The sequence below is a fragment of the Pteronotus mesoamericanus genome, unplaced genomic scaffold (genome assembly GCF_021234165.1).
Source record: "Pteronotus mesoamericanus isolate MK-2021 breed Mesoamerican mustached bat unplaced genomic scaffold, CSHL_Meso_final contig_256, whole genome shotgun sequence".
Taxonomy (NCBI): domain Eukaryota; kingdom Metazoa; phylum Chordata; class Mammalia; order Chiroptera; family Mormoopidae; genus Pteronotus; species Pteronotus mesoamericanus.
The window spans coordinates 2,905,266-2,919,613 of record NW_026555108.1 but is presented as its reverse complement, the minus strand read 5'-3'; the positions used below and the strand labels follow the sequence as shown (position 1 = coordinate 2,919,613).

The 14,348-nt window shown below is 39.5% G+C and overlaps 1 protein-coding gene across 1 annotated transcript in view; it reads left to right on the top strand.

Moving 5' to 3' along the window:
- Positions 1-14,348, top strand: part of OPHN1 (oligophrenin 1) — a 279,618-nt gene that overhangs the window by 120,544 nt on the left and 144,726 nt on the right. Inside the window, exons 7-10 of the mRNA XM_054574254.1 lie at positions 6,136-6,246; positions 9,016-9,120; positions 11,405-11,534; positions 13,961-14,061. Of these exons, the coding sequence (XP_054430229.1) occupies positions 6,136-6,246; positions 9,016-9,120; positions 11,405-11,534; positions 13,961-14,061 (447 nt within the window). The remainder of the gene's footprint in view (positions 1-6,135; positions 6,247-9,015; positions 9,121-11,404; positions 11,535-13,960; positions 14,062-14,348) is intronic.

Here is a 14,348-nt window from a genome sequence, read left to right as displayed (position 1 = left end):
TTTTACTCCGCAACCTCTCTAACACTTGTTATTACTTGTTTTTTTGAGCATAGGCATTCTAACAGGTGTGATGTGGTATCTCATTGTGGTTTTGATTTGCATTTCCCTGATAACTAGCGGAGTTGAGAATCTTTTCTTCTTTTTTAGATCTTTTTTTAATAATTATCTTATTGATTATACTATTACAGTTGTCCTGATTTTTCCCCCTTTGTCCCCCTCCACCCAGCACCCCCCACTCCCTCAGGCAATCCCCCCACCATTGTTTATGTCCGTGGTCATACATGTAAGTTCTTTGGCTACTCCATTTCCTATGGTGTGCTTTACATCCCTATGGCTATTCTGTAACTAACTATTTGTACATCTCAATCCCCTCACCTCTTCACCCATTCTCCCCCACCTCCTCCCTTATAGCAACCATCTGGTAGCTAACTGCTTTTCTCTTGCTGCTTTTAAGATTCTCTCTTTATCTTTAACCTTTGACATTTTAATTATCATGTGTCCTAGAGTGGGCCTCTTTGCAACCATCTTGTTTGGAACTCTCTGTGCTTCCTGGACTTGCATGTCTATTTCCTTCACCAGATTAGGGAAGTGTTCTTTAACTGTTTTTTCAGATTTCCAATTTCTTGCTCTTTCTCTTCTTCTTCTGGCACCCCTATGATGCGAATGTTGGGCCTTTTGACGTTGTCCCAGAGGCTGCTTACAGTATCCTCAGTTTTTTTTTTTTTTTTGGATTCTTTTTTCTTCTTGTTGCTCTGATTGGTTGTTTTTTGCTTCTTTATGTTCCAAATCATTGATTTGATTCTCAGCTTCATCTACTCTACTGTAGTTTCCCTGTAAACTGTTCTTTATTTCATTTAGTGTATCCTTTGTTTCTGACTGGGTCTTTTTTATGCTGTTGAGGTCCTCCCTAAGTTCCTCGAGCATCCTTATAACCAATGTTTTGAACTCTGCATCTGATAGATTGCTTATCTCTATTTTGTTTAGCTCTTTTTCTGGGGTTTTCATCTGTTCTTTCATTTGGGCCATGTTTCTTTGTCCCCTAATTTTGGCAGCCTCCCTGTATTTGTTTCTATGTATTAGGTAGAGCTGCTTTGGCTCCCTGTCTTGGTAGTGTGGCCTAATGTAGTGGGTGGCCTATAGGGTCCAGTGGCACAGCCTCCCCTCTCATGCAAGCTGGGTACTTGAGGTGCGCCCTTTATGTGGGCTGAGTATGCCCTCCTCTTGTGGTTGAGCCTTGGTTGCTGTTGGCAGATCAATGGGAGGGATTTACCCAGGTCAGTCAGCTACAAGGACTGGCTGTGGCCACCGACCAGCAACCTCTGCCCTCTGGGGAGGATCAGCTGTGCAGGGGCAGGGTGATGGTGCTCTGGCATGATCTGCAGCTGTCCACTGGTGCGCTGGTCCTGGGGTTTCCCAAGTGGTGCAGGCCAAGGTTAGCCCCCACCTGTGTTTTGCCTGGGGCCAACCCGCCTGAACTATAAAGCAATCTGAGATGGCTACTACTTGTGTTCGGCTGGAGATTTCTAGGTGAAGCCAAGCTGTGGCTTTAATCTGGCTGCTGCTAGGGCTCCCTGAGGCCAGCTGTTGCTTGTTTGATAGGATTTAGGAGCTAAGACTGGCCATTCTTCTGGAAAAGCAGCTTGCGTGGTCCCATAATTTGTGTGGGGCAGAGCCTCTGGGGATCTCCAAGGCAGATCAAACAGTGTTAGCCAGATTGGTGGAATCTCATATATGGCATCGGTCTACCAGCTCTGTGGGGGGAGGGTTTAGCAAAGGGACAATGGTCTCTGCTGATGCCAGACACTTCAGTCTCTCCCTGTGCACCTCTGGTGTCTATCAAGCTGCTATCCTGGTGCTGGAGCTCAGAGGGAGTGAGTCTGAGTAAGTGAGTCCATGTGTGGGTTGTTTAAGAGGAACTGCTTGGGGCTCCAGAATTTTATTCCACCGACTCAATCCCCTCTGGTTTTTGCAACCAGAAGTTGTGGGGATGTCCTGCAAGTGTTCAAGGCCAGGCAGGTTCACATGGGATTTGGGCAGATGGAAAAATATACGCGGAGCAGTATACGCCACAAGACGAGAGTCACACTGTGGGAAGCCCTGACTCCCTTACATATTAAGTGCACACAAAGCCGGCAGGGTGCCAATACTGACCTTCAGTTATATAACAGTGCTTCATTCTATGCGGGCCCTTACTAAAGGTCGCATAAACGCTGCCAACTCAGTCTCCTGAACATCTAGATGAGGAAGCCTGCCTGACTCCATTTTCCCTATAGGGGACTTACCTTCCTGGCACTGGAACCCTGGGCTGGGGGGCCTGGTGTGGGGCTGGGACTCCTTGCTCCTAAGATATCCCTCCTGAATTTTTATCCACCACATGTGGCTAAAAATATAACTGTTCTGTATCTCTGCCCCACCTACCAGTCTGGATGGATGTGGTTTTTAAAATTCTGTGGTTGTCAGGCTTCCATTCAACTCAATTTCTGATGGTTCTGAGTGATGGTTGTTCTATATTTTAGTTGTAATTTTGATGTGGTTGTGGGAGGAGGTGAGCCATGTCTGCCTACACTGCCCTCTTGACTGGGAATTAAGCATCTTTTCATATATCTATTGGCTATTTGTATGTCTTCCTGGGAGAGGTGTCTGTTCAGGTCCTCTGCCCTTTTTTAAATTGGATTGTTTTCTTGTTGCTGAGTTGTATGAGTTATATATTTTGGATATAAACCCCTTATTAGAAGTGTTTTTTTGCAAATATTTTCCTCCATGCACTTGAGTGCCTTTTTGTTTTGTTGGAGGTTTCTTTTCGTGTGTAGAATCTTTTCAGTTTGATACACTCCAATGCATTTATTTTTGCTTTTACTTCCCTTGTCTCAGAAGTCAAATTCGTAAAATCCTCTCTAAGACCAAGGTGCCTGTTTAGTACCTATGCTTTCTTTTACGTCATTTCTTGTTTCTGATCTTATATTTAGGTCTTTGATCCATTTTGAGTTAATTTTTGTATATGGTGACAAACAGCAGTGTACTTTCATTCTCTTGTATGTGGCTTTCCAATTTTCCCAGCACCATTTACTGAAGAGGTGAGACTTTCTTTACCCCATTGTATGTTTCTGGCTCCTTTGTTGAAAAAATATTTGCCCATATACATATATATTTATTTCTGGCCTCTCAAATCTGTTCCATTGGTGTGTGTATCTGTTTTTCTGCCAATACTATGCTGTTTTAATAATTATCATCTAGTAGTCTAATTTAAAGCTGGGGAGTGTGATACTTCCAGCTTTGTTCTTTTTTCTCAGAACTGCTGTGGATATTTGGGGTCTTTATGGTACTATACAAATCTGATGATTTTTTGTTGTATTTCTTTAAAAAAGTACTGTTGGAATTTTGATGTGAATTGCATTAAATCTATATATAGCATTGGGTAATATGGCCACTTTAACTATGTTGATTCTTCCAATCCATGAACATGGAATATATTTCCATTTCTTTGTGTCTTCTTCAATTTCTTTTAATAACATCTTGTAGTTTTCAGTGTATAGGTCCTTCACATTCTTTGTTAAGTTTATTGCTAGGTATTTTATTGTCTTTGTTGCAATTACAATAGGAATTGGTTTTTGTCACTTATTTTTCTGAAATTTTGTTAGCATATAGGAACATGATGATGTTTGTACATTGATATTATATTCTGCAGCTTTATTGTTTTTGTTTATTGTTTTTAATATTGCTAGTTTTTGGTAAGTCTTTAGGGTTTTCTATATAAAAATCACGTCATCTCAAAATTGCAAGACTTAAACTTCTTTTTCTTTATTCCCACTTTGGCTGCCTTTTGTTTTTTTCTCTTGCATGGTACTTCTTATTCCCCTATTATTACTTGCATTTGTGAAATACATTTGATAGAGTTGATGAGCCAAAGTGTGTATTCTGTGGGTTTTAACAAATATGTAATGACATGAATCCACCATCACACTATCATACAGAATAACTTGGCTGCCCCTAAAAGCCCCTGGGTACAATCTATTCATTTCTCTCTCCTTCTACAACCCCAACCCCCTGGCAATCACTGATCGTTTTATTGTGTTCATATTTTTGCCTATTCCAGAATGTCATATAGTTTGAGTTATACAGCATGGAGATTTTCCAATTGGCTTCTTTCACTTAGCGATATGTATTTGAGATTCCTTTGTGTCTTTTCATGGCTTCATAGCTCACTTCTTTCTTTAGCACCAAATAATATTCCATTGTATGGATGTACCACTGTTTCTTTATCCATTCATCTTTTGAAGGACATCTTTGCTTCCTCCAAATTTTGTCAATTATTAATAAAGCTGCTGTGTAAACATTTTTGTGCAGATTTTTATGTACATATCTTTTCAGGTCATTTGAAAAAATGGCAAAGAGTAGATTTGCTGAATTTCATGATAAGAGAGTATTTAGTTTTGTAAGAACCTGCCAAAATATCTTTCAAAGTGGCTGTATAATTTCTGTTATTCCTACCATCAATGTATGAGAGTTCCTATTGCTCCACATCCTTGCCAGCATTTGGTATTGTCTGTGTTTTTCCTTTTTATAACAGCATTTTATTTTATTTATTTTTTAACTTTATTTGAGCCATCCTAATAGCTGTGTAGTGTTATCTCATTACTGTTGCAATTTGCATTTACCTAATGACATATGGTAACATCTTTCATATGATTGTCATTTGTAGGTCATCTTTATTGAGGTGTCTATTTAAATTTTTTACCAACTTTTAATTGGTTAATTTTCTTATTGTTATATTTTAAGAGCTGTTCATATATTTTAGATATCAGTCCAGTATCTGATACACGTTTTACAAAGATTTTTCTCCCCATCTATGGTTTTCTTTTTATTCTCTTAATAACATTTTTTACAGAGCAAAAATTTTTAATTTTAATGAAATACAACTTATAAAATTTTTCTTTCATGGATCATGCTTTTGACTTTTTAAATTTTATTTAATTTTTAAAGATTTAAGTATAGTTGGTATGCAGTATTATGCTAGTTATATTAATTGCAGGTGTACGGTATAGCCATTTGACATGTGCATGTGACAGTGCTTCACTTTCTCTGCACTTTCTCTGATGGGGCTGTCCTGTGGGCAGGCACCACAGCCCATTGGTCAGCTCCAAACTCTTTCCAGGAGGGGAAGTGCCATGTGAGCATACAGTAGCACCCCACTATCTCTGCACTTCTCTGGATGTGATAGTCCTGCAGCCGGGTATCTCAGTGTTTTGCTATCTCAGCAGTCTCTCCAGGTGGAAAGCCCCACATGCATGTGCAGCCCATTGAGCGAGGCACAACCGCACAGTACCTGTTCAATCAGTCTCTTTTATGCAAACTACGGGCCTCCTATCTCTGTTGGATCTAACTCCAGAAGTGGTGGCTAGGGATAGGCTGCGGCACCCTGCAGGCCATTAGATATAGAACCTGGATGGACCTTCTGTCTGCCATCCACGTGCCTGGGAGATGTAAACAATGGCACTCACTGTTTCCTCTGGCCCTGGGTTGTTCTCTCAGCTCCTGGAGAGCTCTCACAGTTCCTCAGCCTTCTCTATGCGTCCCCCTTCCTCTCTTGTTTGTTGTGCAGAAGTTGTTCGATTAGCTCTCAGTTGTCTTTCAGGCAGAATTACTGTAAATATAGGAGTGCATTGGATATGTTTTTGGGAGGGTGCAAGCTCAGCATCCACGTATGCCACCACTTTGGACCCACTAGAGAGTTCTTGAAGTCTGATACTGGCTGCAGCATCAGGCTTCTGCTCTGATTTACATGCTCTGATTCTCCATATTCAAAGGTCTATACAATTTTTGAGACATTGGTTTTCCCTCTGACTTTAATTCTCTGTTGGATCGAAGAGGAGTTGTTAATTTCTATCTTGTTCATCTTTTTTCTTGTGTTAGCAGGATAACTTCGAAGCTTCTTATTCGTAGGACCAGAAACCAGAAGTCTTGCGTCAGTCACATTATATCTCTTGCCTGCATGTTCCCTATCTGTAGAATAAAGGGATAAGATCATTACTTGGTGGCTAAATTCTTCCCTAGCTGTAGAGTTCTGTTGATTCCATAAGCACTGGCTTGTATGAGTGACTATGCCAGTTTGTGACATTTGCTACCCTTCCTCTACAGGCAGACCTGCAGGTGGACAAGGAGAGGCACATTTTTTTCGAATCCTCCCTTGATTATGTTTATCAAATCCAGGAAGTTCAGGAGTCCAAGAAGTTCAATATTGTGGAGCCGGTAAGTTCTGTTGATTAATGCTCTAAAAATATTTACCAAATGTTTGGCAAATGTGGAGAACTTGGATTATAAAATTTGAATCTCAAAGAACATGATAGTCAGTGTTTAATAATGAATCTCTCTCTCTCTCTCTCTCTCTCTCTCTCTCTCTCTCTCTTTCCTCCTCCATTTTTTCTCTCTAGCTATGATTTTTCTTTCTCCTGTTTTTCTTCTCCTCTTCTTTCCCTCCCCAGCTTTCTCTGTCACTCTTCTTTTTACCTCGTTCTCCTTTTTTTCACTCATGTTTTCATAAAGCCTTTGAAAATACCCATTGTATACCAGGCACTGTGCTAGGAACTCATGTCTCTTGCACTCAATAACTTCCTATTCTACCATTTTTACTTCTATCTTATTGAATCTTTTTACTTAAATCTCCTTAATTTATTGTAAAATATGATGTCCTTTGATTTCACAATTATGTTGAATTTTAACCATTTTTTTTATTTTAACGAGTGTGTTCTTGTTGCAGAAAAGCTAGAAAAAATTATGTGAAAAACAAAAAAAACAACAAATTCCCCATGCAGAGATAATCACTGTTAATATTGTGGTACTTTATTCCCATATTCTCTGTGTATCTCTTATATTTATTTCTCTAGATACTTGTAGGTATATGTATTCACCTGTCTGCATAGACATGCGTATATTGCACATGAGTATATGCACAGCTGTGTTCATGTGTATCTGTCATTTGTATATATCTGTATATGTATATGTGCAAACAAGTATTTATTCATTTGTCCCATAAATATTTATTGTGCTTCTATTATGTGTCAGGCACTGTGCTAAACACTGGTTATCCTATAGAGAACAAGACAGACTCAGTTTCTGTCTTTATGAATACTACTCCCTCATGGGGTAGACAGAGGGGAAGGAAAAATATACATAAATAAAATAATTGTAAGTTGCGATAAGCACTAAAAGAACAAAAATGGGCAGCCACTTTAGATCATGTAGTCAAGGAGGTCCTCTGAAAGTGACATTTCAGATCTCAGGAAAGCGAGGTTGAGGCAATGTGAGTAATGGGGAAAGAACACTCCAGGCACAGAAAGACACACTTAACTTATGAAAGAATGGTCTAATCAAGGAGTGAAAAAATGAGCCTTTCGGTACTGATGAGAAATAAGGGAGTGGCAGCAAATAATGTCTGAAAGGAGAGTGTCTGACCTGTAGCTATATAAGGAGTTTGGATGTTAGTCCAAGGGCAGTGAAAAACCTCTGGTGAGTGTTAAACAGGATATGACATGAACTGATTTAATTGTATGGAGAATGGCTTGGAAGAGGCCAACACTGGTAGTGATGAAACCAGTGAGGAGGCTATTGCAGGGATCTAGGCAGGAGAAGAGGTTGGTTTGGGTTATGGTACTGGTAGTAGAAATAGAAAAGAATGGCTTGACTAGAGGTATGTTTGGAAGCAAAATTGACAGGAATTATTTATGAATTGGATGGAGATGTGAGGGAAAGAGAAATCAGGTATGATTCTTTACGTTCTGGTTTGATTGACTGATTGCGTGGTATTGTCATTTCCTGAGCTGGGAAAGCTTGGGAAAGAAACAGGAAGATTGTATATACTATTGTGTGTGTGGTAAACACACACACACACGTATACACAAGACATATATACACATGTGTGTATATACATAGTTTTTAATGTGTTTATATATACATACACATATACCATATTTTGCTATGTATAATGCGCTCCCATGTATAATGCACACCCATGTTCTTGGCCCAAACTTTCAGGGAAAAACTTCTGTTTTAATTTTTTAATTCAATTTTTTATCCATATTTAGGAACAAAGCTGAATATTGTGTTTCAGGGTAGTATTTTGCATAAGGATATCGTTTTTGCTTTCTAGAGTTACGCTCTTAATGCATAAGCATAAGTAAAAGAATTAAAGACATTTATATAGATATGGAGTTAGTACTATCCATGTATCATGTGCATTCTTATTTTTCCCTCAAAAATTTGGACAAAAGAGTGCACATCATACATGGCAAAATATGGTAGTTTGTATTTATACATACATATGTGTCTTTATGTATATGGTGTGTGTGCATGTTCATGTGTGCTCACCTGTTTGCTTTCTAAACAGACTAGAACAATTTTTACTACTTGTTATAATTCACTATTGCATGCATTGAGCATTGTTTTTTAAATGTATTTGAGAGACAAAAGTCATTTTCTTTTGTTTTTATTTATATATATTTGATTTTTAATGGGGTTGAACATTTTGGATATTTAAAATATCTTCTTGATCATTTGTATGTCTTCTTCTGCAACTCCCTCAAAGCACTTCTAATTTGAAATTGGGTTCATTAGCATTATGGCAGTCTTCAGAAACATAGATTCTTACCTTACTCATTTATCTATTTAGTTATCTATTCAACAAATATTTATTGTGTATCTATTCTGGGCCAGTCCCGAGGATTCAGAGAGAAAAGACACAGTTTATCCCCATACTGCCCACATTATGAATGGTTTTATGTGCTATCTGAAAAAGATCGGAGTGAAAAATTGGTAGTAGTTCTTATTTTCTGGAACTGAGTTCAGTGTACATATTTACCCCAGTAAGAGAATAGGTATGTATAGACATGTTTCTGTTTGCATGACTGCTTTTAACACTATATTGGCTGAACACTATGTGCCAATGTTCCTGTGCTTCTGTTTTCTTTATCTGATCAAGGAGAAGGTCCTGATGATAAAGTTATTTTCACATGTCTTCCCTAGGTCTTGGCCTTTCTCCATAGCCTCTTCATTTCCAACAACTTGACTGTGGAGCTCACGCAGGATTTCCTCCCATATAAACAAAAACTCCAGCTCAGTTTGCAGAATGTAAGTTTGCATGTGGGGTTTTTCCACCTGTCTCCGCATTTCAATTGGATTTAAGCCCTGATGACCTTGACCTTGGAATTTTGTTTTTCTGCACCCCCGCTAATTTGTCAGGACACACTGGTGTGGATCACAAATATTTTAGTGTACTGTCATTAGCCCTTCTCTGTCTTTGGGGCTGACTGTTGTTCCAACCCACCCTTCCACACACTGATGCCTCTGTTTATCCAATATTTATTGTGTCTCTGAGTTGCTGCATCTATCCCAGGTCAGAACCCAGCTATGGACTTATTAAAGCACAGAGTTTTTAAATTTTTTTAAAATTGTTGTTCAGTTACAGCTGTCCCCATTCTTCCCCTATTGCTCTCCCCTGCCCTACCCGCTCCCCACCTCCCACATTCAATCCTCCCTCCATTGCCCTTGTCCATGGTTCCTTTATGCATGTTCCTTGACTTGCCCCTTCCCCTTCTTTCCCCCGTTATCCCCCTCCCCTGTCCCCTCTGATTACTGTCAGTTTGTTCTTTATTTCCATGTCTCTGGTTCTATTTTGCTTGTCAAGCACAGGTTTTATGCTACTTCCCTGCTTGTCAGTCAAGATGCTCTCATTGTGGGTTTTATTACCATGAATGCGCATTTTCCCCTCTCTTCCTTTTTTCATTACTCATTATTAGAGTTAACTAAATTAATTTTAAAGCTTGTCTCCACCTTCTCTCCCATGTTTGTCCTTATAGATGGGCATAAGCACAGCCTTCCCATTCTTGTCACATATTTTTTTAATTTATTTAACTCACATGTAATGAATGCTTATGGATATAATGAACATGTACTCTGTGCCAAGCATTGTAACATGCCTCATACTACAGTGGAACATGTTAGTTTTTCTGTCTTTAAGGAATATTCAGTCTCTTGGAGGAGAGAGACATAATCACAGATAAATCATAATTCCTTGTGTAAAATGCTATAATAAAATTAAGAACAAAAATTTTAAAGAAGCACAGAGAGTTGAACAATTGACTGACCAACACAGTCAAAGAAGGCATCACTGAGGTGTAGTGTCTTTGAACGAGCTGTTACATCGCATGGAATTTATAGATGTATTTTTAGATGACAGTGGTTGGTAAGTTGCAGTGGAAATACATTTCACTTGTTTGTTTAAGAGGATCCTGACTTATAGTTGTATTGTTGTTGTTGTTTACCTTGCTGGGAACTCTCCTTCACCAGAATGTGAGAGCCCTTATCTTCTGCTGATTTACAAAATATTGGTGCTGGTTAATCACTGGAATTGTCCTTCAAATGTAACTTGATAAGTATGAGTTTAACAAGTATTTGCATGAATATATATGGTGAACTCATTTAGAGGATAATGAGTAGAGTGGGCCCAACTAGACTTGGTAGCTCAGTTTACCTTTGTCACTGTCATCATGTGACAGTCTTGAGACTAAATACTAAGGACCTCTAATGATTTTCTTATTTTTTAAAAAAGATTTATTTATTTATTTTTAAAGAACGGATGGGAGGGAGAAAGAGAGAGAGAGAGAGAGAGAAACATACATGTGTGTTTGCCTCTTGCACACCCCCTACTGAGGGCTTGGCCTGCAACCCAGGCATGTGCCCTGATTGGGAATTGAACTGGTGACCCTGTGACTCGCAGGCTGGCACTCAGTCCACTGAGCCACACCAGCCAGGGCTCTAATGATTTTCATAACCCACATTTCAAACTGTGTTTTGCCATTGTGCTTTAGTAGTGTATTTTTTAAATATTACTTCTTACCCTTAGCTTTTCTTATTCATGATTGTGAAAACAGAAGTTTTCTGTTCACCTATCTTCAAAGAGAGCACCCTCCATATTTTATCCTAATGGCCAGAATTTAAGTCAGAGTCAAGTAGGCAGTAACTTTACCTGAGGCAAAACTTAGACGTTGCTGCCATGATAATGGTTCTCTTTGGGAACCTTCTTTACAGTCTCCCTTTTGGTGAAGCAGGGGATAGTCTCAGGCTCAGAATTGTAAGAGCCCTTATTTGTTGGAGTCTTATTTGATTCCTATTAGAAAAAAGCCTCCCAAGTGCCATTTTATGGGTAGATCGCCATCCATGTTTGTTTTCGTTTTAGTCTTTAATACCATTAAACTCCTTAAGATGGTTTCCTAGTCTGTGTGGCATTCAACACTTGTTTTTGCTGTGTTGTAACACATGAATAAAGCCAAGAAAACTCTGGGTTCTGGCCAAAAATCGTTTATGTATGATGATGGTGATGATGATAATGATTGTGATGATAATGTCTTGGCAGACAAGAAATCATTTTTCCAGTACCCGAGAAGAGATGGAAGAACTTAAGAAAAGGATGAAAGAGGCTCCCCAGACATGCAAACTTCCAGGACAGCCAACCATTGAAGGCTATCTCTATACCCAAGAGAAATGTGAGTGGGAATGTAGGGATACCCCCTGGGTTCCAGTAGGCTGGCTCCTCTTGCCTCTTAGCCTTTCCAAACATTCTGCACCGATAATGATCACCAGCCCCTGAGAGCTACACCTCTTTTGGAGAGCAGTGTGGGAATAGTGAAAAAAATAAAAAGGAAGGAGAAATTGGAGGAGGGGGTTGAAGATTTGTCTTACGAAGGCTCTGGGGTGATAAGACCTCAGGTTTTCTCTGAGATTCCAAATGGCGATTGTTAATCATTGAGTCCTTTGGGGGAAAAGGGAGGTAGGGGATAGGAGGCAGATAAACAATATTTATTGTACCTACTCCCTGCCAGGTGTGGTGCTAACTGCTTTAAATACACCAGCTCATTTAATCTTTGACACTACTTTATCATACCCATTGTACACATGAGGCCACCAGGCTTAGAAATATAACTAGTTGATAGTTGCAGGTCACCCAACTATCAAATAACAGACCTAAGAGTAAACTTGGGTCTGAAAAATGTCAAAACCTATGCTCCTCCCACTGTACTCTATACCTTCCACTGCTTTAGGATTACATGGTTGTTCTTAATGCATTAAATAGCCACTGTGATTTCAGTGGGCAGGACAGTTTGTTCATTGATAACAAAGGAAAATGGAGGATAATGAAGGAAAACTTATCCAGTCACCAAATATTGCAGATGATTCAGGCTTTCCTGCTTCCTAAATTGCATTGGCTAAGCTGTATGTGCTATTTGATTTGCCTTATGAACTATGACCCAAAGCCTGTAATTTCATTCCCTGCTCAGAGTTATACTTTCTGGGAGTAGGCTGAAGAAGCTACCCAGAGGTTACCAGTGGCAAAAACCACTGCAATCTGCAAAGCATGATATTGCAGCAGTTATATTATTTTGCTTTTCTTCCCTTAGAGCAGTGAACTTTTGATGGTTTTCAAAGATATGTTCTTTCATTTGGTGGGTTCATCAGCTCTGCATTGCAGGATTTCTCAATCTCAGCACTATTGACATTTCAGGCTGAGTAATTCTTTGTTCTGGGGCTGGCATCCTGTACATTATAGGATGTTTAGCAGCAGCTCTCCCCAGGTGCAAGAAGTACTATTGTATTATAAAAGAGGTGCAGAGTAATGGGCTTGAATCTTAGCTCTAACAGCAATTAGCTGTGTGATCCTTCTATCTCTCAGTTTTCTAATTTGTCAAATGGATATGGACTTGCTACTCCATTGAGTGTATGCTTATTAAGCATCCTTTTTTTTTCAGACAATATTCAGTGCATTAGGCATACAAAAAAGAAATGAATCAACCTTCACTTTTGCTCTCAAGTACATACACAGTCTGATGAAGACAGACAAGTATATCAATAATTATAATGAAATGTGCTGAGCTTACATATAAGGGGCATATATATAAGAGCTTCACTAAGAAAGTGATGTTCGAACTAGAACTTGGATTATGAGTGGGATCTTGACAGGTAAAGAAAAAGGGAAAGAAAATTTCAGGTGTATACCACTGCACACAGAGGCGTGTGAGGATATAGTTTATTTGTAGGGTTTTGGTTTGCCAAGAATAGTCCTGGTTTATATCTGTTGCCCTGATGTAATTATCAGTGGTGCCCCATTCACTCTTAAATATGTCTTGAATATGGATGATAGATTATATGGCCACTTATTTATTTGGTAACTGAAAGTCATTCAGTGAGACAAGAATATAGAGGGTAAGGATTGCAAAAGACAAAGTTGACAGGTAAATATGTCCATATTATGAAGGGCTTTGTGGGCCACCCTGAGGAGCTTGGAGATACTGGAAAAGCCGTGGGTGGTTTATAATGAGAGGAATGACACAGATATACACAGTTACAAATACTCCTCTAGCAAAAGAGTGGAGAATAGACTAAAAAGGGATGATTGGAGATGGGGGAAACCAGAGAGCAGGCCACTGAAATAATTAATTGGAGAAATGGTGAATTTTTGTTTTGCTTGAAATATTTCATAAAACATGAAAAAGAGAAGTCAGCAATAGGATGCTGAAGTAATTGAGTGCTAAAGGAGATGGAGCGGAGCAGACAGCTGAAGGAGAGACGTTTAGGGGAGAGAATGGGCAGAACCCAAGCACCAATCAAATGGGGCACATTACAGGGAAGTAGGAGCAGAAGATTACAGGTTTCCAGCTTATAGGATAGGATGCGCAGTGGTAGCATTCATAGGGACGTGGCAAGGTGAGTGGTTTGGAGCAAGCTGGAGCAGATGTGGAAAGCAGTTGATGAGGTTCGGACCTCCTTATGTGTGATGGGCAGGTGGCAGTGCTGGCCTGGAGCCCTGGATCTGGAGCATAGCCCTGAAGAGCAAGCTGTACACAGCTTCCATCTTAGGGGTGGACTGACTGCGCAGCCCTGAAATTCGTCAGCTTACTTTTGCCTATCTTTATAGGGGCTCTGGGAATATCCTGGGTGAAATACTACTGCCAGTATGAGAAAGAGACCAAAACACTCACCATGACGCCGATGGAGCAGAAGCCAGGTGCTAAGCAGGTCAGTTCTTCTGTGTGCCACAGTTTTTGTTTTTTTGTTTTTTGTTTTTTGCAATACATCTGTGACTGAATCTCAGAAAAAAGTGTATGTTGACACAGTGCCAAAGAATAAATCCATCACTGTCATATAAAGCCTCAACTTCATTTGTTCCCTTTGACCTAAGTTTGCCTTGGTCCCGATATTTCTCAGTTGAGTGAATGATCTCTGTTAATTATGTCAGGCCTCCCAAAAGTGCCTGTGCCCTTTCACACCATTTACTAAATTATTACTACTGCCTGTCATGTTGT